Source organism: Phoenix dactylifera, chromosome 7 (genome assembly GCF_051530095.1).
Source record: "Phoenix dactylifera cultivar Ajwa chromosome 7, Ajwa_hap1_PhDact_Kaust_v1.1, whole genome shotgun sequence".
NCBI classification, from domain to species: domain Eukaryota; kingdom Viridiplantae; phylum Streptophyta; class Magnoliopsida; order Arecales; family Arecaceae; genus Phoenix; species Phoenix dactylifera.
In genome coordinates, this window is record NC_143196.1 from 3574825 (window position 1) to 3597717 (window position 22893).

General features: G+C 37.1%; 2 protein-coding genes across 12 annotated transcripts; both read left to right on the forward strand.

The window, feature by feature from the left end:
• The first annotated feature begins 693 nt into the window (after positions 1 to 693).
• LOC103709250 (diacylglycerol kinase 1) lies at positions 694 to 11513 on the forward strand. 10 transcript variants are annotated; one of them, XM_039127532.3, is made up of 11 exons: positions 694 to 836; positions 1253 to 1318; positions 3359 to 3452; positions 3903 to 4953; positions 5029 to 5504; positions 7346 to 7712; positions 7780 to 7856; positions 9866 to 9985; positions 10557 to 10721; positions 10886 to 11023; positions 11113 to 11513. In XM_039127532.3, exons 4-11 carry the CDS (start codon positions 4320 to 4322, stop codon positions 11260 to 11262), a joined length of 2127 nt encoding a protein of 708 aa, XP_038983460.3. In that variant the 5' UTR covers positions 694 to 836; positions 1253 to 1318; positions 3359 to 3452; positions 3903 to 4319; the 3' UTR covers positions 11263 to 11513. The 10 variants fall into 10 exon arrangements, 7 of the variants coding, with proteins under 7 accessions (XP_038983460.3, XP_038983458.3, XP_088557111.2 ...); XR_015967209.2 differs by having other exon boundaries at positions 3903 to 5504; positions 10868 to 11023; XM_039127530.3 differs by having other exon boundaries at positions 3903 to 5504.
• Positions 11514 to 17941: 6428 nt separating this feature from the next.
• Positions 17942 to 21294, forward strand: LOC103709251 (UDP-glucose 6-dehydrogenase 5). 2 transcript variants are annotated; one of them, XM_008794512.6, is made up of 2 exons: positions 17942 to 18131; positions 19555 to 21294. In XM_008794512.6, the coding sequence occupies exon 2, from the start codon at positions 19573 to 19575 to the stop codon at positions 21013 to 21015; it is 1443 nt and encodes a 480-aa protein (XP_008792734.3). In that variant the 5' UTR covers positions 17942 to 18131; positions 19555 to 19572; the 3' UTR covers positions 21016 to 21294. The 2 variants fall into 2 exon arrangements, with proteins under 2 accessions (XP_008792734.3, XP_008792735.3); XM_008794513.6 differs by having other exon boundaries at positions 17994 to 19067.
• The last annotated feature ends 1599 nt before the right edge of the window (positions 21295 to 22893 follow it).

The window sequence follows — 22893 nt, forward strand, 5'->3', positions numbered from 1 at the left end:
TATTTCTCCTTTACTTGCTTGGCTTACCTCATAAAATCATGCAAGGTGGTTTGATTGAAAGATAGCTGAGCTTGTTTGTCTATCTAGAGAAATTATTAAGCGAACCAGCTACATTGTAAATTTAGAATGAAATTATTTAAATTATCATATAAATTGATTTCATGCTAAATCCATGGTGGATCTGGACCTTCTAATAATTTTTCTTCTCTCCGAGTCCCTCTCCCATTCCTCTTTTACTTGCTTGGATTTCGAAATCAAGGTGGTCCAATTGATGGACTACAAATTTAAGTTGAACAAGATACGGTCATGCATCACTGCACACGTGTCTGATTACACCTGGCCCAGCGAAGCCGCAACCCAACCGACCAGAGATTCTAATTGGCCCACTTTTCCCATCTTGCTGTGTCCGCTGGAACCATTTAAGCAAGGGAAGCCACGTCTCGTTCAGGTATCCTTGCAGTCAAAGATTCCAGTCAGAAGGGAACTCTGTCGGCAGCTACCAAACCGTCCGATCAGTGGAGTCTGAGATCACACGATTCCAGCCGTCTCATCGTCCTTTTTCCCAGGGGACGATGATGACCGTCCACTAATCTACCGACGGTGGCGGATTGATGTGACACTGGGGCCCACGAGAGGACGGAGCGCGTTCGCTGCAGTGCGCGGATTTATGCGGTGCTTCTAATTCAAAAAGGCGAAACGTTGGAAGTTATAATTAACTATTTAATTTCTGTTTTGTTGAAAGGGGGGAGAGAGAGAGAGAGAGAGAGAGAGAGAGAGAGGGAGGGGGGATTCGGAGCTCGTTCTCGATCGATTCTATCACTCTCAGGAATCCATTGGTGAGATGATTGGTCCCTCCTTTTCTGATCCCATTTTTCTAATTATTTTATAATTCTTTTCGGGTTTTTAAAGCGATTTCTTTGACTTTTGTGGGCATTTTGAAGCACCGATCGGTAGGAATAGCTGGTACTTTCCGTTATTCCACGGAGTTTTGATTTTGAGTTGTATTTCACTTTTGTTGCGATGTTGATACGAGTGGGGATTTCAGAGATTTCTGTTGGTTTTCGTGGTATTCTAGGAAAGGTCGAATTTTGTTTTGGATCGGTGATTTTTTTTTTTGTGAATTTGCCCCCGTCTGATATGTCCTGAGGTTAGAGACATGTATGTGTGTTTTGGAGTGGACTAAATATATATTTTTCATAGTTATTTTTTTGTCAATAATCCGTCATTGTTAATTTTTTGGTTCTGTGCTCAGGTTGGTTAAGATTTGCATTTATGATTTCTGATGATGAGATTGTGACCAGTTGTAGCAACAATGCTGGTCTGGTTCACCCACCCCCACCCCCCCCCCCCCCCCCCCCCCCCCCCCCCCCTCTTTCCAAAAAAAAAGAAAAAGAAGAAAGATTTACAAATTTTTGCAGACTTATGATATTGGGAAATAAGAGTGTAATGCTCATAGGGTATTTAGTGGTTATCATGAAATTGCTTCTAGATATCATTTTAAAATTGCTTGATATGTTTATATGTGCATGCTCATCATGTCATGTTAAGCTACTCCCTTGTGCAATGTTGATGTTGTACATATTAGGGGGGTCTTTTTATTTGATCCACATTACTACTGTATCAGTCTTTAGTAAGATTTTTTTTTTTCTTTTTTTTCTGAGAAATATATGGCACCTTGCAGGACCTATCCCTAGTGCATGTACTGATGAGAGGAGTTTCAATCAAAGGTTTATATGTGTCTTAGTTAGATTAGTAGTTCACTCTTTCCCCTTCTCTTTTTAAGTGAACTCTTTAGGTGTTGATTCCAGTTCACCCCCTGTAACTAGGGGATCGTTTTTCTCATTTGAGAGTTTGAAAGCTAGTACAGGTCTATAATTTATAACTAATTTCCAATTAAATTGTGGAGTAGTTCTGCTTTTCATATTTCTAAACTGAGCAAAATAGAGGAAAAGGTTCGTGTAGCGCGGACCTTGACTAGTTTGAGATTAGGGCCTAGTTGAGTTGAGTTCTACATTTCGTATCTACTTTTAATTAATGATGATGCAGAAAATTGGTAGAGTTCGAGGTGCTCCTAATTGGGCCTTGCCGTGTATGGTCTCTACAAAAGTTGCACTTAGCCACCATTCTCCTAGTTGCTTTCAAGTTCCAACAATAGAACAAGCAGCAACTATCTCGTGGTGCCTCATGAAGTCAATATATGATGAAGCCTTTTTTAGATTCATCAACTCAGCACATTAATCTCAGCCAATCATTTGTGGGAGAACCAATCCATGTTTATGCTTACACCGATTAATGTCATGATTGACAATGGTGCTTATGATTGAGGTGATTGGAAATTTTCATTCAAGCTATGTTGAATGAATAGCCATTAGGTGATAGCTTAGTCACAAAGAGATTGATGAATTAATGCTTAGGAGGGGCTGCTCAAGGGCTTGGATTATCTGATCAAGGCGAATTTTCTTGATTTTGGTGGTTAACTTGACGCTGGACACTTCCTAGGCTGTCTGTTAGAGTTGAGAAATTCTCTGTTGATGTGGAGATCATGCAGCAGATAAGATATGATATGCAATCTGGCTTACAAACATAAGAGAGGACCAGAGGGGCAACTTTAGGAGCAGCAGAAACCTAACCTGAACATGGCAAAATATAACGAAAATGTTGAACAAAAACTGGTTACTGTATACAGGTTTGTTACTAGCAAGTTCATATTCTTGCTGATATGCTGCAATAGAAAAAACCAAACGCTGTCTTGTAGATGGAAGTCGGAAGATAAACTCATTAACTGGGATGGGCATTTAAATTTCTCATTTGTTGGACTTGCTTTGACGGGGGTGTTCTTACAAATGCAGTGATAACAAACTGACGGCACTTTTCCCCCTCATCACTTCCGGTCAAAGAGTGGTATGTCTACTAGACATGTATTTTATAGTGGAAGTTTATCATTCCAAACTCAGCAAACTGATGTGCCTGTTTCTAACATTTCTTATACCCAAGTGGATTTTTCCAATATTCTGGGCAAGTTTATGCTACTCAACTGAACAACCTTGTCTTTTCGACATCGAAGCCATTCTTGTATGTGATTTAGGGAACATCCTTTGAAGCAGTCATTATCTTTTCCACTGCCACCATCATTAGCATTTTTCCTTTTATCAAACTGGCATCATGCTTGCTGCTATAAATAGCTGGGTAGTAACTCTTTCTAGTTATGTTATTCTTTATATTGCTGTTATCAGCAAAAATTAAGGCCTTCTATTGGGTTGTAAATTATTATTACTTGGTTATTTTGTTGATTGCAGATTGTCTCACTGATATTTGTTTCTTTTCCTACTTTTTTTATCTACTTTATTATTTTCATCAGGTCACATCTTATAAACTGGTGGGATAATATTCTTGAACACTGTGTCATTGTAGCAACATTGGAGGGAGGATCACAGCTTTTCAGGGTGAAATAGGTTAGATGATTGAATTGGATGAATTAATGACCTGTTTCACTTTTAATTTTCATGCACCATCATTGATAACTGTACATTTATCGACTGGGCATGTCTATCTATAGAAAGTTATAAATGCACTCTTTGTGCGAACTGAAAGCCAGCTTTGCATGAGTAAAGGCTAGTTTGATGGTAATGATGTCCCTTGATGTTTCAATAGCCTTAATGTTTTTCATATTATATTTTATATTTATATAAAGAACAATGATGTAATAACAGTTGCTATTTATTGGAACGTACATCAGAATTGGAGTTCCCAGATGTTGCATTTGTGCTTCACTTTTTTTCAGTTCATGAATACATTCAAAAAATGTGGTAGAAATTGGGAATCATGCTTAATAATGTAGTATCCCCGTTCTGTTAACTTGGGACATGTCTATAGCTGATATAATTCGCACTCTCTTTTTCCAGATTCTCTGCGGATTGAACTACCATATCATGCTGTTAAAAATCAGAGTCTCAAGACACAGCAATTGCTAGGAATAGGGTATCAGAGTTTTATGTTGTTCTGCATACTTAAAAGCCTGACCCTTTTCTTGAGGACTTGGTAACTGTACTGGTAAATGGGGCATACGAAGAAGAAAGGGTACTAATGGATGTTTTACCATTACTCTTTCAGAGCTTTTATCTTGGATCAGCTACGGTGCTGACAGCTTTTTGATTGCTAAAGTTGATTTGAAGAACGTGATATGAATGATGCTATGTGTCTTGATTTTATTTCATGTCATGTATGAATTGGACCCCTTGATTTCTGAGTTGGAATATCTTAAGCTGGATAGTTTTATTAGTAACAATGGGAGTGTGATGATACCACTAAATTACTGAAAAATGAATTGGTTTAAAGAGAAATTCAGGGAGTTTCTTCCCAAGTGGGGAAATGAATCTTCTGATATGGCAGAATTTTGGTTTTCCGTTGTTACTTATATAACAACCGTGTTTATTGGAATCTTAACATTAACATATGCTTTCTCCATATGGAGGCATAATACCAGTTTAAGTTGGATGAAGACTATGGCAAGGTCAAAGAAGAATCCAAAAACAAAGCATAAAGTTCCTGTTGCTGCTCATGTTTGGAGCATAGAATCTGGTTCTTGTGCAAAACGTCTGAAGTGTTGTGTATGTTTAGAATCAGTTTCACCACCTCAACCTCTTGGACAGATGATGACTTTGGATAACTCCATACACCGCTGCAATATTTGTGGTGCGGCTGCGCACATGATGTGCTCTTCCAGTGCACAGAAAGATTGCAAATCTGTATCCATGATTGGTTATAAACATGTAATCCACCAATGGACTGTTCAGTGGACCGAAGTAGCAGATCAACCTGAAGAAACTCCTTGTTGTAGTTATTGTGAAGAACCTTGCAGTGGATCCTTTCTTGGTGGCTCTCCTGTTTGGTGCTGTATGTGGTGTCAACGGCTAGTGCATGTGGATTGTCACTCAAGCATGGCTAATGAAACAGGTGATATTTGTGACCTTGGACCATTTAAACGCCTTGTTTTATCACCTCTCTTTGTAAAAGACTTGAGCAGTGCAGGAGCAGGTGGTTTTCTAAGCTCTATAACACATGGTGCAAATGAATTGGCATCTACCGTACGAGGACATATTAATAGGAGCCAGAGTAAAAAATACAAGCAGGACAGTGAATTCCCTTCTGATTCAACTAATAGCAATAGTACCAATGACATCTCTGGAGAAAGAACCACAGATACTTATCTAACATCTAATGGCTCCCATGGTAATAGAGAATATTGTAATGGGGTTACTGATGTTGGCGACCAACAACAAAGTAGTGAAAGTGGCTGCAAGGGGGAGATGAAGGCAGCATTGAGCAGAACTTCATCATTCACTCAAGGCGATGACTGCCAGATATTAGGAACAAAACAAAAGTATGAACTGATTGATTTGCCTCCCGATGCTAGACCACTCCTAGTTTTCATCAACAAAAAAAGTGGTGGTCAGCGAGGAGAATCACTTAGGCACCGTTTACACATTCTTCTAAATCCAATACAGGTAGTCATCATTAGTTATTCATCAGTCATTTGCAGGCAATTTTCTATTCTTGGAGTCATAAAGGCTAGATGCTTTGCTTGTCTCATTTGCTTATCTGCTTTACATGATGAGTCAGAAACAAGCTACATTTAACTTCTGCTTTGCATCTTGAAACTTATATATATATATATATATATATATATATATATATATATATTAATATTAATATTAATATTATGGTACAAAATAATCCTCATTTTATGTGCTAACATAATATTTCTTGTGTTATATTCCCCATTTATTGCATTATGATCAAACAAACATGTAAATTTTGCCTTGTAGTCGACTTTGTGTTGTTTATTTGAAGGAACCTGTTTAGGTTGCCATATGTGGTGACTACAACCTTGATTTTGACAGTAGATGGGGAAGTTGGGATCCGATCCAAAGGCCCTGGTTTATTGAACGTTTTTCCCCTGTTACGTGGGGAACAAGTGCATCTAGAAACAGATTGTTATTTGAATTGTTTGCTTATGAGCTTTACAAAGAAAACCTTAGATAAACTTAAAATGACCTATAGAAGCAGCTGTTCTTTTTAATTTTTTATTTTTTGTGCCTCACTTCCATAATCATCCCGAACATAGAATTTAATGCCCATTAATATTTTAGCATTAGGAGTGGCATTATGCAGTCCTTTATGAGTCAAGTGTGGATCATGAATCATCATCTTTCTAGCTTATAGAGGAGATGGAATCTCGCCATTGAATACAGTTCAATTGCCTAATTTAAATATGAACCAGTCTAACACCATATCTTCTCCACCCAAACTCACCTTGTCAATTTTCTCCTCATCTCTACTACATCCACCAGCAATGTGTGAAAAGGATTCAGTCAGTTTTGTTCCCCCTTCACCTCTAGTTACAAGGCCACATTTGGTTGTCAGGAAATGTTTTTCCAATCCTGGGACTGAGAACTGCCAAGAATGATTAGTTTGATACTTTGATTCTTGTGTTTGTATAAGTCCAGGTAAATCTCTAGGAAATGAAACAAACCCGGTAGCATACGATAATATATGATATGTAGATAATAATATTAATATTAATGTTGTCACAATATATTTATTTTCTCTTATAATAATTTCAACTTTTAATATAAATATAATATTATATTTATCATATAATATTCTTGATAATAACATTATTATGAGTAAAAATAATATTAACAATACCCGTGGGAATCAGTACTCCCATGTCCAAACAAGTTATCAAACACGAGAATAGGTTGGACGGAAATTTGATACCATTCCCACTTCCAATTCCTGTCAACCAAACATAGCCCAAGGGCGACCACTTGTCCATGGCAACAATGGTCCAAGGCTTCGCCTATTGCAAGATGTGGCCTAAAGCTATGTAATATTAAATGAGTTAAAAATGATTTATCCTCTTAAAGCATTCTCAAGGCAAAGGTAAAAATTCTTTGTAGACAGTTCTTGTTCTGAAACAGTTCCCAAATTGTTGCATTGGCACTTTAAATTATGGTTTTTGTTTTTATGTCGTGTCAAATAGTGTGTCATTTGACACTCAACCGTACAAGGCCATCACCATCACATGCCAACTTTTGGCACTTCTTATAGAAGTTTTTGATATACAATATATGACATTTGATAAAACTTTGGAGTTCAGTTCGTTTAATCATTGTATATATACATCCAAGTGCATGTTTACACATCTATAAACTATAGTAATTTCATCTATTAAATTGTTTGTAGTTTTGCATGTCACATTTTTGTGGACACCTGGACACTTGTTAGCAATATTTCCAACTATGGATTTATATAAAATGAACAGAATTGATAATTCTTCTAGGTATCTGAGTTGAGTTCAACACAAGGGCCGGAGGCAGGACTATTCTTATTCAGAAAGGCATCTCACTTCAGAATTCTTGTTTGTGGTGGAGATGGTACAGTTGGTTGGGTTCTTGATGCAATAGACAAACAAAATTATGAATCTCCTCCACCAGTTGCAATTCTTCCAGCTGGCACCGGTAATGATCTTGCAAGAGTTTTGTCATGGGGTGGTGGTCTTGGTGCTGTTGAGAGACAAGGAGGTCTATGTACGGTTTTGCACTACATTGAGCATGCAGCAGTGACCATTCTTGATAGGTGGAAAGTAGCAATTGAAGATTCATCATCCAAGATTGTCCAACCTCTGAGATTTATGAACAATTATCTAGGTATATGGAATGGCCCTTTTATTGTCCTTATGAAATATTCAAAGACCTTATTTCTCTTTGTTGCTAGGGATTGGCTGTGATGCAAAGGTTGCTTTGGACATACATAATCTACGTGAAGAAAATCCTGAAAAGTTCCACAGCCAGGTACCTAGCTCCCCCCCAACCCCCCAACCCCCCTAAAAAAACACTTTTGTGAAGATGCTTCTACGAAGATGGTATACAACTTCCCATGAAGTTGTTTCTTATTCTTTATCTTTCTGTAAATTATGATGGTTAGATGATTCTTTTCTGGATAGCAGGTTGATTTCGTTATTATAATTTCTTCTATGATTCACTCAAAAGTTGCAGGTTAAGTGAGTATCCATCCACCTCAAACTCATATAAGATTTATCAGACTGGATGAAAATATTGTTCTTTTCCATCCTTTTTTAGATGCAGCACTATGTTGAACTCTTAACAACTGGGGATTTGAACAGAACTTAAGAGCACACCATCATGGTTCTTCATCTCTCAGAACCAAGCACAGAGTGGAAATGTGGTTTATTGGAGGGGATAATAAGTTATATGTTGCTTGTAATTCAGAATGGCAAAAAGATTTAGCAGGGCCATGGTTTGGGAACAGGTTTGAGACCATAGTTCAGTAATCCCTGCTTTTGAAATTTTTAAGTTATACTTCATATTAGCAACCTGAAGTTCGTGGCTTTTGAAATTTGTAAGTTATACTTCATATTAGCAACCTGAAGTTAGTGGTTTAAAAGCAAATTTAGTAGCATCTGTGTGGGAGCAGTGCTACTCAGAGATTCAAGCTTAAGCACTGAGGAATCATCTGGATAAATTAAGATTAGTTAGCATAAAAGGAAAAGGCTATACAGTTGATATTTATCTCAAATGAAGCAAATGATATAATGATAGAAGAATCAGCAAAGCACTAGATGCTTAAATTTGATTGCTAAAATTAGTTTATATAGAATATAATGGCAACAAAAAATGCTGGGCCTAGAGGTTCCAAGGCATCATTAAGTGAGTACATGAGCAGGAGTTGGAGCAGCAATGAGATTCTAGAATTGTTATTGCACATTAGCTAGAAGATTGTGATCATAAATGTCCACAGCATGTATTACATAGAAAATTTCATTAGAGTGTGAAGTTTTAGAGGTCTGTGAAAGCTGGCCGTTTTTAATTTTTTTCCATCCCAAGATGATGGCAATCTACAGCAATCAACTTCTGCCTTTGGAATAGGTATCAAGGTTCCTAAGAGATTGTTGCCACAAGTCATGTTGAATGGCCATTTCATTTTATGCAAAAATTTTATTTTGCATAACTGTGTTAAATTTTTTTGACTCGAGCAACAAAGTGATTGTGTCACTTTGTCCTGAGCCCTCTATTTTTGTTGATACTGGATTGGTCTTATAAAGAGATGAAAGCTGATTTTGGTATCAGATCAAGGCAGATGTAAGTGAACTGAGTTCCTCTTTTGATTGGACATAGTTATATTTTCTGTTTTATTTTGATTCTTTGTTCTTCTTAAATCTTAGCCTTGTTCTTGATGGTTTTTATTGGCTTTCTGAGGAATTTTTTTGATGTACTAGATGAAATATATATATATATATATATATATATATATATATATATATATATATATATATATTAAAGTTTCATCTTTTGTCCGATTCCTATATGGTTTCTCTATCTTGTAATTTCGTATGATATTGCTTACAGAAGCACAGGGTTAGTAATTGTCAGTTAGACTGACCTTGCCAACTAGCCTGCAGGTGAAGTCTTTAGGTGGTTGGGTTGGGTTGTCTCTTCTTACGGGTTTTGTGGGGTTATGGGTAGCAGGGGGCACCACCTCCATTATGTAACTCAAATTGCCTATGGGCCTTATCTAATACATAATCACACACCAAAAGAAGAAAATAACAGAGATTGCTGATTCTCTCATGCAACTCATCTGTTATGAGATTCCAGTTATATGTGATGTCTAAAACCATAATTGTTATTTTTTATTATTTTCTGATGTCAGAATCATTCTGAATGTGCTTTTATTTTGCACATATGCTCTTTTCCTATCCCTGATATGAGGTAGTTATATACAATCTGTTTTCTGCTGGGTTATTAAGATTTGAGATGAAAAGTTGGCATTTGTGTCACAGTTCTTAAACAAAATGCTTTATGCAAGAGAAGGTGCAAAAAGCATCATGGACAGGACGTTTGCGGACTTACCTTGGCAAATCAGATTAGAGGTAGATGGAGTTGAGGTAGAAATTCCTGAGGTACGTTTCATCTGGTTAGCAATTTGATGAACTATTGGATGTCTATGAAAACAATAAATAAAACTTGATTATCTGATCAAGCTAAATCAAGTATCCTCAAAAGGGAGTACAACAAAATCCAATTACCTGTTGATGACCATTAGATCCTTGAGAAATGTTATGTTTCCCAATGGGAAGCTGCAATTCTCTATATATATTTGGATTGTTATGTTTGACAGATCACTTCTTCTCACTTGCATGCATGCTTGAACTTTTGACTCTAGCTGCCGCCCCTCCCCCTGGCCTCCATTGACGTGTGCCATCACAATCACCTCCAACAGTGCCCTACCTGTGATGCATGCATGGACATAAACTAACACCATACCATCATGGATATAGGCTTTAGGAACGCAAGCATCATGTTACAGGAAAAGAGCATCTTCCTCCTATTCCTGAAACATCTAATTTTGACCCAGCTACTTTTGTTGCTAGTGACCAAATTATTTCATTTACCATTTTTGCTGCTCTACCGAGGCTTCATTGGATGAGTTCAATATTTTGAAGTTCCATAATGCTTTAAAATTTATTGCAGGATGCAGAAGGTGTACTTGTTGCAAATATTGGAAGTTACATGGGAGGGGTTGATTTGTGGCAGAACGAGGATGAGAGTTATGACAATTTTGATCCACAGTCGATGCATGACAAGATGCTGGAAGTTGTTAGCATCAAGGGAACATGGCATCTCGGGAAGCTTCAGGTAGTCAGCTGAGCTGAAGCTTTTCGGAACTGAATTTGTGGGTTTTTGAAGTCAATAGGATAACAATAACATTATCCTTGTTTGTTAATATAATGATTGTTGCACTTGTGACTCTTTGAATGGTATAAACTCAATTTATCTGACAGATTACATGCTGGCACTAGGTTGGGCTTTCTCGAGCTCGGAGGTTGGCACAAGGGCAATCCATCAAGATTCAGCTTTTTGCTCCCTTCCCTGTTCAGGTGGATGGAGAACCTTGGTTTCAGCGACCTTGCACGTTAGTAATATCTCATTATGGCCAGGTTCGACCCCTATCTATTGCTGTCTTCTTGCACATGCGGTACTGATAGATTATAACTTCATTCAATTTTGACCATGATGAATTTCTTAGGCTTTCATGTTGAGGAGAGCAACAGAGGAGCCTCTAGGTCATGCTGCTGCCATAATAACTGATGTGCTTGAAAATGCTGAAACGAGCCGTGTGATCACTGCCTCACAGAAGAGGGCCCTCCTTCAGGAGATGGCACTAAAGCTTTCATAGAGTCTGCCAGATATCTGAAAAAGCTTTTTGGCTTCTGCAGCACTGCCAGATGCTGTCAAGACAATTATGTTTTCATATGTGATGCCTATCCAAGTGTAGCAACTCTTTGTCAAGTGGATCATCTTTCTTATCAGATGTTGTTTTTTTCAGATTTTGGTGGCCCTTGTGATGTCAAAATCATAAATCATTGCTGATATTCTGTAGATATCTTGACATTTTCTGTAGATAATGGAAAATTGTAGTTCTAAATACATCCCTGTCATTCTGGAGTCCATTTTTTTAACAATAGCTGACAATAGATGAGAGGTTTCCCATGCTCAAAGATTAAGTCTATGCATACTTCTTTCCAATGCCTTCTGTTTTTAGGATTCGGCATGATATTGTGTCAAATATTAGAGACTTTCAAATTACCAAATTTGGGAGATTATCATTGCTTCTCTATATTTGATTTCTTATAATTTGTGCAAAAGGGCGTGTCTGGATAAATGTGTTTGTTGAGGTACATGCATGGTAATTCTAGGGTTAAAAAGTTGTATGAGTATGCAGGAGTAGAAGCAGTGGAGAGTAAAGTACACAATTCAGATGAAGGCCTTATTGTTATGGTCTTTTCTTTATGCGCACTGATATTCTTGAATTGCGCTATTTTGTTAGGACTAAAAGTTTTGAGATCCTTGGACTGGCAAATTGCTTGGGTATAGAAGTAGACAAATACATATTTAAAGTCATCTTCAGAGATGAAGAACCCTGGAGCATGTTTTCATGCTGCTTGCCTTCTGAGATAAGATTAATTTGAGCTTCTTTCAAAATCCTTGGCGCAAGTTTGTCTGCAATTTGTTGCTTCATGGCCAGAAAAGTTGGTTCCCTTTGCTTGTTCCTGTCCTGTGATCTGCTTCAGCTTCTTGCTCATCTTCGTGTTCAGATAATCGAGCCATCTTAGGTCAGAGTAGACTGATGAGCAATTTTGGGCTGTATGTAGTGCCTCATGAAACTGCTTCGCCGCAGCTCTGAGTTCATATGAGTGATATAAAGTGCTGCCACCTCTGGGCCCTGAGCTCATGCCTGTCATAAAGTATCTTAATGGTTCGATCCTTGGATGCCTGGTGATTGGAAGGGGAGGAAGGTGGTGGGTGTTATGGGAGGTTGTTTGGCCTCCTCTGTGCTTGGCAAGTCTTTTTGAATGGAAGATGGTTGTTCCATTTGGAGAGGATGCAAATTTGTGTTTGTTCTGTGTTCATTAAGGCTTGTTTGGGTGGAGGAAGGTATTTAAAATATATATATATAGATAGATAGATAGATTGGGATTGACCACCTTAATGATGACATTGGTGCAAAACTATTGGTATGTGAGATGATTAGGTTTGGGTTAAGTTTAATGACAATGACAATGGCATAAGCTAAAGTTGTATTTCAAGTTCAGGTGGCATTCTTGGGACCCAAATGACATATCATGCTATCTGAACTACTGTTGCGAGCCCACCTCTTGTGACAACAACATAGAGGTGAGAGGGGTTATTATGATGTTCAGGTGCAAGTTTCCAAGTTGCGAATCAGCTTTTCGATGTGGCGAATCATACCTAGCTGTGACATAAGCTTTGCATGCTATCAAGCTTCTAATCTATTTTAAGGGAGGATAGCAGCATACTACCCTGGCTGCATGTAACAAACTCCCTAAAGTATCACTTCATTCCCCACTATTCCTAGTCTAGATGATGCAACCATGTAATTCAACTGGTAGAAATATAATCCACCTAATATGATCTAAATATTAAACTATATAGGGCAATATAACTTACTTAAATATGAAACCATTGATGCTGTCTTGATTTCTGGAATCGGCCCGACTACAATAATGAGAAGAAAATTTGGATATGCTCTTCATCACCCATGAGTAGCACCTTGATTTTCCAAACCCAACTTCGATGAGGAGGACCTCACAAGCATTCTTGGATGAGTTGGAGACCAAGTCCGTAAGGTACCCATTTATAAGATGTCTCACCCATAAGAGGTAGTTATAGAGATTAAGATGGATATTATGTAAAAATTATTTTTAACGCAACCACCATAAAGAATATCCCATCATCATATTGGAGGTATATCTTGAACGCAGAGTCCAGATCAAGTCAAAAACAACTAAAACAAATCCAGATGAGTTTAAATCGGAGTAAGTCCAATACTAAAATCTACCTTACCTTGCAATCTTTATACTGACATACTTGCAAAGTCTTAGATGGGATAAAGCATCTCAAAACAAACCAATATATAGCCTATTTCGTATTAAAAAAATAATAATGATCAGAACACAAAGCATTAAAGTTATATATTTAATTAACCTCTTCCTTAGTTAAACAAGAACTATTGCCTTTGAGCTAGAGTTGAAAAAGTTTATGCCCCATGAGACTGTAAGCAAATCTTATGTCTGTGGTCAAGTTTTAAATGAAGCTAAGAAATATTCAACCATTTGTCTCTCCCTCCCATTTAGGTGGCGTGTACCGGGTCTTCAGCAGCAGCTTACTCCATGTGGCATTTCCTGAGGACAGCCTAGCCAAGTCAATGCAATACCATGGAGATAGATATATGGGACCAAATTGTCTCAGATTTAAATATGTCTTTCCTCCAAAAATAGACTTTAGTTATAAGTCCAGTAGTTCAGCTCTTCCTTGATTGAAAAATTTACCTTCTACTTGCTCAAAGAGGATCTATATTTGCACTTCTCTTTTCTATATATCTGCTGGCTAGATCATGTACAATGTGATACGACTGCCATTGACACTTGAGAGCACTGAATAAATGAAGCAATGGGGATTGAAGGTTATCTCAGTGGTCATACTTGGCTTAACAAATGGAATTTTTGGATTTGAGTCTTGAATGATATATTCTTAAAATTATGACCTATTGGCTAAAACTTGAAGGGGTCTAGCTTGAGAAGTAGTTTTTTTTTTTTTTTTTGATTCCAGAATAATTAATATTGATCCCTACTTCTCGTCAAATTGAATACTAAAGTGATGTTTTTTGTATATATTTTTTTTTGATACTAACATTTAAGGAAAATGGTTATGTTTTTGCTTTTGACTTACTAAATAGAAAATTAATTGATCAGTAAGAATGCTAAATATACAAGCATACATAGATGCAGAGTATCGAGCGAGCTTACAATTATTTATGGGTTTGGCAAAAAGAATCATATGGAGTCACTAAAGTAATTTATATGCAATCTAATTATTCTGTAAATAAGGTAATCTTGAATTTTTATCTTTAAACATTGTCTTTTGAACGATAGACATATGCTACACCTAAATGGATCTATTTGGTTACTCTTTTCAAACTGTAGAACTGAAAGAAACTGTATATGAGCTCATTATTATACACAAAAGTAGCTGTTTTAGAAAATTATTTATTGAATCTGAAGAAAGAAAAAAGAAAATTATTTATTGGACATGAAAATTACCAACTCCATAAAAAGGCTTAAGTTATGATATTTTTCTATTTATCAAGCCCCATCAGATTCTACCTCAGCAAAATTAACTGCATCCTTACCTCTTGCACTCATTTGCAAGTCAAACACAGTCAGATATTCTGGATTTTCTCTAATATTATGATTGCTAAATATAAAAAGAAAATCCATGCTGTACTTTTTGATTGTTTTTTAATTTACCCTTCACTTTTCATAAGAATAAGGGGGGAAGGTGTGCGTTGCCAAAACAAGAGGGTGATGCTATAAATATAAGGTTTCATTTTGATTTTCTTTTTTGATAAGTAACTGTCCATATTTTCATTGTTGGGGAAAATACAATAAAAGGGCGAAACTAATCGGACTGAGGCATAGAAATTTTACTCTCTTTAGAAAGATTCAAGCCCTCTGCGGTTGGCAAAGCCTAAAACTTGGTGTAGCAGAAAACACTATGACTTGTTTTCTCCAAGATACAACAGCCCGACAATCGTCATACAGTAAGGACCAACTCTGCACAAGTAGTCAAGACCAAAACTCCACCAAAAAAACACCCTTCTTTGCTAAGAACTCTCTCAAAGTATTTTTATGAGTAAAATGAAGTGATATTGTGTGTTTTGGAGTGAAGGGAGAGAAAGGTTTATATAGAAAATTTGGAACTTTGAATTTATGATGGCAATAAAAATATATATGCACTTAAAAATTCTAAATATAACTCTCCCACCAAATACAATTTTTCAAAGTAGCTCATAAATCATTCCCATTCATGAACCAAGACATACGTAAACCTCATAAATAATATAAATATTAAAATTTAATATTAAAATGCACCAACATCCGTTTATCTACTTAGGACTGAAAACAAAGGATAGGGAGTGGTGAAAGCCCTTTCTTCCACCTTTCAAAGTGAAGACCTCTCAAAGAGCCACCACCTTTTCCTCTAAAAGGCCCAACCAACAAGAAAAAAAAAGGAGTTAAAATAACATCCTCCTCTCCTCTCTTCTTTCTTCCCTTCTTTTATTTATTCCAATCCTAACTGCAATCTCTGATGCAGTGTGCTTTACGTTTCCATCAAAACCATCGCCTTTTCTGAGCCCATTTTGTGGCATTTCACCGACCCAAATGCCTCAAGCTTCTTTTCTATAGAAATCATTTTTGTCAAAAAAAGAAAAAAAGTTGTAGATTCTTTGCTCGCTTCCACCTCACTCCAAATTTTTTCACTCGATTTGTCAGTCGCTTTCTTTTACTGGAAACGGTATAACATCAATGATTGTTTAAGCGTAACCCATACGATTTTTCGCCTTTAATCTTTTAATAGAAAAGGAAACTTTAATATGGATTTTGTTAAAAGATCCGTTGACTTTGACCTGTTCGTTTGAAAGTTTTTTATTATTTTTCTGAAAAATGGTGAATTTTACAGCTCTAATATCTTTTTGAGCTTATTTCTAATTTGCATGGTTAAACAATTAAATTTTTTTTTTCTTTTGGCATTCTTTTTGCTGGAGCATGGACATTTTTGCGACATTGTGATATTTTTGCTCTTTTTTTTTCCTTGCTACTGTCAGAAGTTTCTTCTGTTTATGCATAGATCTTTCTGGTAACTTTATTCTAAAATTTTAGTCTTTTTGTTCTAAGTTTAAAAACTTAGGTTTTTGTGGTTGTGTGTCGGATATATTATTCTCTTAAGAGCTTATTTAGATTTTTCTATAAGATTTATGAATTGCGCTAGCATACTCAGCAGATCACGGCTACTTACTAGGTCAGGCTTATATTCATAAAATATCCAAAAATAGCTTTGCAATGGTCTGCTTGAATTCCATAGGAGAAAAAAAAAATGAAGTATTTTCTTTTCTCCCTATGGGATTTGGGTTGATCCACTCTAAAGCTATTTATGAATATTTTGTCTAGTCCTTCATGTAGCCTATAATTTTGCTGATTATATTGGCTCAATTCATAAATTTTACATAATTTTCGGCCTAATTTTGTAGAAATTCTAAATAGCCCCTAGGAAGTATTCTTTGAAAAAAAAAAGGTATAAGAACATAATCTTAATTAAGATCGAAGCTTCTAGCACCTCTAACAATGAAATGTTTTAGTTATTGAACTTATATTTGCCATAAGATGAAGGAAAACTTCCAATCTTATTTCTTTTCTAGCCTTCGTAAGTGATGACAGGTATACGTGACCTGCATGTCGCCTACATGATTTCCATATTTGCACTAATCCCCAACTAGCACGACGACCCGAATCCTCTATGGTGCATGGTTTGCATCATAGAGTGCTGATCGTCATCGAAAGATGGACGACGATCAAACAAAACGACCTCACATGTTACACATGGTACATCATTGTTGATGGCTGTCTATCTCCTAATGTTGACCATTGAATGCTCCAAAGTACTCTACGGTGCAAATCGTGCACCACAGAGGATCTTGGTCAAGACCTGCATAATATTGAATGAGGAGTTGAGTGCTGCCCTAAAGCAACACTCTTAAGATTTACTAGAAAAAATATTCACTACGTATCTTTTTTAGTTAATTGTTGAAGTGGGAGGGACAGTTCATCCACAATAGTGTGTGTGTGTGTATATATATATAGCACTATTTACGGATAAACCCACCCTCTCTAGTTTGGCCTTAAACTAAGGAAGATCTCAGCTCCAAAATGCCAATGGAATGCCGCTAGCAGAAGGGGTTGGATATTACAGCCCTGAGCAACATAACAAATTTCTGCATCTCTAATTTCTAGACATTTTAGCTGACATCTACTAATAAATAAAATCATATATAAATTGAATGGGAAAGTTTTAGAAAAAGCCATTTTAATGCAACTATTTCTAAGGGTAATGGTTGTATCCGCCTGTTGCTTTGAGATATCTGGGTAATGGTGGAGGATGGAGGATCTTTCAAGCCAAACATGTATTCTGTGAAGCTAATGAGGCTGCGGACTGGGTGGCTGCTTTTGTAGTCAGTCACTCCGGCAGTATCTTGAAGGTCGGTGATGGAAAGTTGCTCCTGGCATTCCGAAGTATTTTGTTTTTTGATTTTATTGGGTGTACTCATACTCAGTCAGGTATGATCCATTCGGTCTAGCAAAAAAAAAAAAAAAAAAAAAAAGGGATAGCTTTATTTTTCTTTTTTTTTTTCTGTGAATTTGGGAATGGATGGAAATAAACACACATTGTCCACCTTTTTCTATATTAAAAAAAAAAATCATGTTGCCTTTTTTTTATTTGTTTTGTACGGTTGGTTCGTTAATAGAGGAGGTCTGGAGTCCTCACATGGCTGTCTCTCCCTTTAATAGTATTTAAGAAGGTGCATCTCCCCTCCTCTCTTCCACACTCCACAGGGAATTCCTCTCTCTCTCTCTCTCTCTCTCTCGGTCTCCTCTGTTTGTTTGGTTCCTCTTGGGAGCAGTTCATAACGTAAGTTTGTGACCTGATCTAAAGTTCTGATTTTTATTATAGGAAAAGTCTAAAGTTACGATTTTGATTTGATTTCTCTCAAAAAGTTGTGATTTTTTTTTGCTTTTTAGCTAGCGGTATTTTTGCTATTAAATCTGCGTTGCAGTCGTATCTTGGCTCTTGGGTTTGATTCATTGGAGATTTCCCTGTTGATATGTAGTATTTTGGTGCCCCCACGGCCAAAAATGTGATTTTTTTTTGGTCTTTTTTGTTGATCTATTGAATCAATGACCTTGTTGGCTTTCGACCGGCTGAATTCGTTTTCTCCTTGCTTGTTGTTTGCTGCTTTATGTTCTTATCTTGTTTTAACGTATTGGATTAGGAGTTGGGCAGATCTGTAGGTTTTATCAAAATTTTAGATCTGATGGGTATAGCCTAGTTTAAAGTTGTGATGATGGTAGAAATTGCTTCTTCACCGACAGGGGTCGTCGATGCTGTTATTCTCAATTTGCTGAAATATTTGTTAGAATGAGAGACGATTCACGAATGAATCAATGTATCGAGAATGCTTATCTGATAACTGGATTTACATAGATTTCAACCACTTGGTATAAATAAAGTTCTAAATTTTCACAGAAATATATATTCTTGCCTCCAATCTATTTGTTGATTTGTCTGATGGATCCTAGATCTTTAACTGTTTTCTTCTTGTTTTTTCTTTGTTTTGATGACGATGATGATCTGAGATGAATAATGAAACAAGAATAGAAACATCAGCAAGGAAGCAAACAGCAACAGGCCCTGGGACCAAATCTTCTTATATCTTATATAATTGCAGTTTTAAATCATGATTAATCATGATTCTTTGGCTTTGATTGATAGAGAAATGTTGTGTGATTGAATACAAATAACGTTCTGAAATTGGGCACTTGGTAGATCTTTCGCTGAGCTATAAGGGTAAACTTCTTTCTGTTGATGTATTAGAACTTTATCTCTGTTCCTTGTCCATTGTTCTCTCTCTCTCTCTCTGAATTTTCTGTTGTTTCACAATGATTATCAAAAGCTTGTAAGATCTTTCTCCTCTGATCCAAGAGTAAAGTTCTATCTATGCGCAAGAACTTTAACTCTGATTCTTTTCCTGTGTCCTTCAAGAGTTTATAGTAGATCAAAATATTTAAGTTTTCAATGATTATAATTATGAAATTTTAGATTTTTTGGCTCCCATATGCATTCCAAAAAATGAAATTTTCAGCAACTTACTTCACCCTCCAATATTTTGTACTTGGATGTTTTGAGATGAAAAAAAAAATGTAAGACCTTTAGCATTGCCTTAATTCATGTTATGCTGATTTTATTGTGTTCTCCACTGTCACATTACGAATGAGTTCTTGATCTAACAATATTTGTATCTTTCTTTCTTCTTTGCTGTTTTTAACTAATTCAGGCTATTGATAACTCAAAGATGGTGAAGATCTGCTGCCTTGGAGCCGGCTATGTTGGTGGCCCAACCATGGCTGTCATTGCTCTTAAGTGCCCATCCATTGAAGTGGTTGTTGTTGACATCTCCGTTGCCCGCATCTCAGCATGGAATAGCGATCAGCTCCCAATCTATGAGCCTGGCCTCGATGATGTGGTCAAGCAGTGCCGAGGGAGGAACCTCTTCTTCAGTACTGACATTGAAAAGCATGTCTCGGAGGCTGACATCATATTCGTTTCTGTGAACACACCAACCAAAGCCCGTGGCCTTGGTGCAGGCAAGGCCGCCGATCTCACCTACTGGGAGAGTGCAGCCCGCATGATTGCCGGCGTTGCCAAGTCCGACAAGATCGTGGTCGAGAAGTCCACAGTCCCTGTCAAAACCGCCGAGGCCATCGAGAAGATCTTAACCCACAATAGCAGAGGTATCAACTTTCAGATCCTCTCAAACCCAGAATTCCTCGCAGAGGGCACAGCTATCCAAGATCTATTTAAACCTGATCGAGTGCTCATCGGTGGTCGGGAGACACCAGCAGGCCAAAAGGCTGTTCAAGCATTGAAGGATGTCTATGCCAACTGGGTGCCTGAGGATCGGATTCTAACGACCAATCTGTGGTCTGCGGAGCTATCAAAGCTTGCGGCCAATGCCTTCTTGGCTCAGAGGATCTCATCTGTGAATGCCATCTCAGCACTTTGCGAGGCCACTGGGGCCAATGTGGCTGAGGTGGCCTATGCGGTGGGGAAGGATACGAGAATTGGACCTAAGTTCCTAAATGCCAGTGTTGGTTTTGGAGGTTCCTGCTTCCAAAAGGATATCCTTAATCTAGTCTACATTTGTGACTGCAATGGTCTTCCTGAGGTGGCCAACTACTGGAAGCAGGTCATCAAGATCAATGACTACCAGAAGAGCCGGTTTGTGAATCGCGTGGTGTCTTCCATGTTCAACACCGTCGCCGGCAAGAAAATTGCTGTGCTTGGTTTTGCATTCAAGAAGGATACCGGAGACACGAGGGAGACTCCAGCAATTGATGTCTGCAAGGGCCTCTTAGGTGACAAGGCCAAGATCAGCATCTATGACCCACAGGTGACGGAGGACCAGATCCAGCGTGACCTCGCAATGAACAAGTTCGACTGGGACCACCCAATCCACCTCCAGCCGATGAGCCCGACGGCGGTGAAGCAGGTGACTGTGACCTGGGATGCATATGAGGCCACAAAGGGGGCTCATGGGGTCTGCATTCTGACCGAATGGGACGAATTCAAGTCGCTCGACTATAAGAAAATCTATGAGAGCATGCAGAAGCCGGCATTTGTATTTGATGGGCGCAATGTGGTGGATCCAGAGAAGCTTCGGGAAATTGGCTTCATTGTTTACTCAATTGGGAAGCCACTGGATCATTGGCTTAAGGACATGCCTGCTGTGGCCTAAATGGTAGCCCTCTTAGAAGGGGAGGGAGAGAGAGGAGATCAGTTGGAATGTCGAGGGCTCGTCATTTTTAGGCTCGCAAGCTTGGATCGAAGATTCTTTACAATTGTTGTTCCTTTTGTTTAAGATTTGGTGTTTCCTTGATGGTCTGTTGTTTCCAAATTTTAGTTAGGCATGGCAGGGTCATCTCTATGTTTCCTCTGCCACTTTGGGTCTTACTATCCATTGTATGGTGCCTTCTGCTGCATTTAAGAATAGACCAGTATCTATTACTCTTCTCTATGCTTTGTTGGTTCAGGCTATTTCAGAAGGGCTTTTTCTTTTAATCAGTAGTTGTTGCTTACAATGTTCTTGTAAGTTTATTTGCTTAAAATCCTCTTATGACTTGCAACTCGCAAGTATGATTGCGCTGATGCACATCTAAAAGAAAAAGAGGGAAATGGAAAAAGGGGAAAAATTACAGATGCAAAAAATAAGAGCAAGAAAGAAAAGAACAACTATCTTGCCATTCGTTGTATTGGAACATTATGACCTCAGAGGCTCAGACCAATGATCTTATGTGCAGACATATATCATACCAAAAAGAAGAAAAAGATTAGTATTGTGTGCTCAAAAATAACAACTCAAGTACCTCAAAGATTAATAATTTTAGGTTAATCTCTATATAATTCACAAGAAAAAGAAGGTCGTATACGAAATCTAAAGATGAATAGATTACCTATTGATGTGCACGAATTCAAGTTTTGATCATGTAAATGGAACTCTTGCTAATCTAGCAATGCGTATAATCATCTAGAATATTATAGTATAACACGTGTGCAAGCATTTTTGCATGATTTAATTGCTTAGAGGTATATATGAATATTCTTATGCAATAGTAGGTTGTGAATATCATTGTTATGACATTGGAAATCTTACGTTTGCCTCCAGCTTACAAGTAAAAATTGTCTCTTCTCACCATGGCTAACAAAATTATAAAAATAAAACAGGTCAGTTAAAGCTAACAAAAATATAAAAATATAACACATATGAGAAAGATTAGCTTGAATAAGCACTGTATACAAAATTAAAGTTTTAAAACATTTCATTTTCATTGTCTATTGTACATAATATGGAAGTCGTGCATGATTTGACTCTCTTCTTCAAGGTAGCCTCGAAAAGAAATCTATATCTAAGTATCGTATGCATTTTTGTTGCATTCTATGCAATCCTCTAAAAGGTTTATCTTCCATGATTATGAGATAGTTGAATATAGAATCGCATGAAGCAAAAATAGTAGGTATTTTACATTTGTATAAATGTATGGATACATAAATATATAAATATTTTTACATATCTAGATATTTCGGATAAAAATAGATCAAATGAAACCATACTCGTTCGTTTTACTATTTCAGATTAGAAGTACTAAATCTATCCATCCATAAAAAATAAATGGGCCTGTAGATGAGTTTTTTTTTTCAAAAAAAAGTCAATTGGGTTGGATTTTCATCATCCAAGACCAACTTCATTTGTAATGGATAGAAATTAAGTTTAATTCTCAGACATAATGGATCATCATTGATGGCACAGCCTTAAAAACCTAGCCCTAGGTCCCTATAATAATGGAAATAATATGATAGGCTATAGACTCGTTAAGTTCTATCCTGAGTATTTAGGAAAGTTATCCAATTAATAATTTAAAATAATAATAAAACATAGTTGTAAAAAAAAAGGTGAAATGAAAGCATGTTTAGTATTTTTCATATTTCTTGTCTAATTTAATTTCTTCTCATTTTTCATTTTGATGCAAATCTTTTTTACTATTTCACTTTTACTTTGATCTGATCCTAGCCTGACCCTCCTTCTGCGTCGTTTCTTTTGCGCGAAAGAAGGATCTTC